At 39.9% G+C, this 2,651-nt stretch overlaps 1 protein-coding gene across 1 annotated transcript; it reads right to left on the bottom strand.

Annotated features, from left to right (window-relative positions):
- Positions 1-865: 865 nt before the first annotated feature.
- Positions 866-1,866, bottom strand: SARC_10320 (hypothetical protein; the record flags this gene model as incomplete). Its single annotated transcript, XM_014295639.1, has 1 exon — positions 866-1,866. Exon 1 carries the CDS (start codon positions 1,769-1,771, stop codon positions 866-868), a length of 906 nt encoding a protein of 301 aa, XP_014151114.1. The 5' UTR covers positions 1,772-1,866.
- Between the last annotated feature and the right edge of the window lie 785 nt (positions 1,867-2,651).

The following is a 2,651-nucleotide window of genomic DNA, read 5'->3' as shown; positions in this document are numbered from 1 at the left end:
ACTACTACTACTATATATACGTATATATATATATATATATANACTAGTNTATATATATATATATATATATATATATATATATATATATATATATATATATATATTCATATCCATATACATATACAAATACATACAGATGCATATACATATACATACAACACAATTTAGGTGTACGGAAAGGCGAGTTTATGGTATTGTGGGCGGTTGTTCGTTCACAGCATAGTGCTAGTTACTGGTAGTGCTGTGTGATATGACACATATTGTATCGCTCAATAGTGAGTTCTATAGTGGTGTGAGCTGCGTGTGCAATAGGACGCTGCGTGGTTTATGGTGGTATTTACTGCTGTATGATATACATGACGTTTCGTATCGTAAGTGAGTCCAGCAGAGTGACACTGTGCACACGCTATTAAGACAGATGTGCAATGACATGTAGCAGGTTAACGTTGCTAACTAGTACCTCCACTGAGAATAGTCCAAACACCATATCAGAAAACAAGATATCGACCTATGTACCAATATACTTTATCATTTTAATGATGTATATGTTGAGAGTGTGTGGTGGTATTGCTATGTGAAGGTCTTGGTCAAACACGTATACCATGATCATTGATAGTGCGATGGTCTGTCAAGTGTAGTTGTACGATGATAATAATAAGTACTTAACCGAGAATAGCCCAACACCACATCAGGAAACAAGGGATCGAACTACCGACATACTTTCCCTTTATATATTGTACATATTGAGAGTATTCGGCGGTATGTCTGTGTAAAGTCCTCAGTACGAGTGTAAAACACATATACAACGAACTGTAATAATGCGATGGTCTGTGATCGTGCGACGATCTGTAATAGTGTGACGGTACTAATTGGAACTCAACTGAGAATAGTCCAACACGGCATCAGGGAACAAGTGCGGGTACGTGCCAGGGTCGTTCCGAACTTCCAACAGTCCCAACTTGCGCAACTTGCGTTTGAGCGGTTTACGCAGTCTCGCATAATCACGCTGTGTGAACACAATGGTGCGCAATTCACGGAAGGCGTTATTTTCACACCCCTGCACTATTTCCTCATATATGTCTTGCCAGTGGGTGCTGTCTGTACCTTCACGCCAGCACAGACTAAGTACTTGTAAGTGTGTGAACCGCTTCAGCACCGCTACAACTTGGCCGCACAATCCATTGTATAGTGGGACGTGTGCATACAAGATTTTTACATTGACACAACTGGTCGAGACCTTTTGTAAGAGCTTTAATAGAGCGTCTGTATCATGCCAGCTAATGGACCTCACCCGCAAATCGATCATGCTGGTGCCCATAGCCTCACACAGTTTGAGATGCGCATGTGATTCTGATTTGATACTACCGAACCATACACCTCGTAAACTGCGAATATCCGCAAAGTGATGTAACTCAGTCGCATATGCATCCCAGCATGACAAATCGAGTGTCTGTATGTGCGGACAGCTCTCTGATAAGTCCCTCACTATATTCAATGTTATACATGTACCCTTTCGGGATGGGGGTTTGAGCTTACGCATTGCACAGAACTGCGGACGTTTCAGTAAGGCTTGGTAGTGTGGGAGCGTGACCATCATCCACCTGCATGCGAGTTCGGTTTCCCAGGTGATGTGTGTCCAGAGTGTGCTATCCATGGCAACGATGTGCCACTGCTGGCACACAAGAGACATCTGTAATAGATCCACTTGCGGTAGCCATTGGAAGACACGTAATAGGATCTCTGGCGGGAGAAGGTCTCCTGATGAACTCATCGGGAGTATTTGCTATACTTCTAGCAGAATTTCTAGGGTTATATATATATATTAGCAAGCAACTACTGTAAGACACTCCTATATACATACAACTAGCCGTTCAGTACTTATTCAGGCAAGAATTTAAGAAAAGGATGATACCTGCGTCTGCTTGTGTATTCTATGATGTAAGGAATAGAATGTATTCTAAACTACATGCGAATAAATACAATATATTTCTAGAAAATCAAGAAATTTGTGACGTCATAGACGTGATGAACTGATGATCCAAACCTCGCTAAAAATAAATACATTCTGGTGATTCAGCCTATACGTTTAGCGTAAACATATAACTTTTGATTTTTACGTTACATATAGCGTTTAGGTGGGTAAGAAAAGGTCTAACCTACTTAGGGAAGTAATCGAACTATATGAGGTATTAGTACTTACATATTGCACCTTAAAAGCCCAATATTGCACACTTACCAAACATACAGGACCATCTATAAGCAAACGTCTGCCGTTTATTTCATATACGTTCCAACGCTGAGGTTTGCTGATACAAGTCATCAAAAATATGATAAACTCATATCTACGTAATACGTATTGTGTGATTGACGCTATGTACATCTGAATATACGTACGCGCTAATATACCAGGGTGTATACATATGTATACCATAGTATATACATGAGAATACCATTGTATATACATAAGTTACCATAATATATACACGAGTATCCCATAGTACATACACGAGTATTCTATAGTACGCGCATGAGTATAACATGGTGCATTCATGAGTATATCATAGTATGGACTTGAGTATACCACACCGTTACTTGATAGACGTATTCGTGTGTATAAAATGAATCTGCGTCTAATGCACAGGCACAGTATA

The sequence above is a fragment of the Sphaeroforma arctica genome, assembly GCF_001186125.1.
Source record: "Sphaeroforma arctica JP610 unplaced genomic scaffold supercont1.1207, whole genome shotgun sequence".
Lineage (NCBI taxonomy): Eukaryota > Ichthyosporea > Ichthyophonida > Sphaeroforma > Sphaeroforma arctica.
The sequence above is the reverse complement of the archived record's forward strand: the minus strand, read 5'-3'. Positions and strand labels throughout refer to the sequence as shown.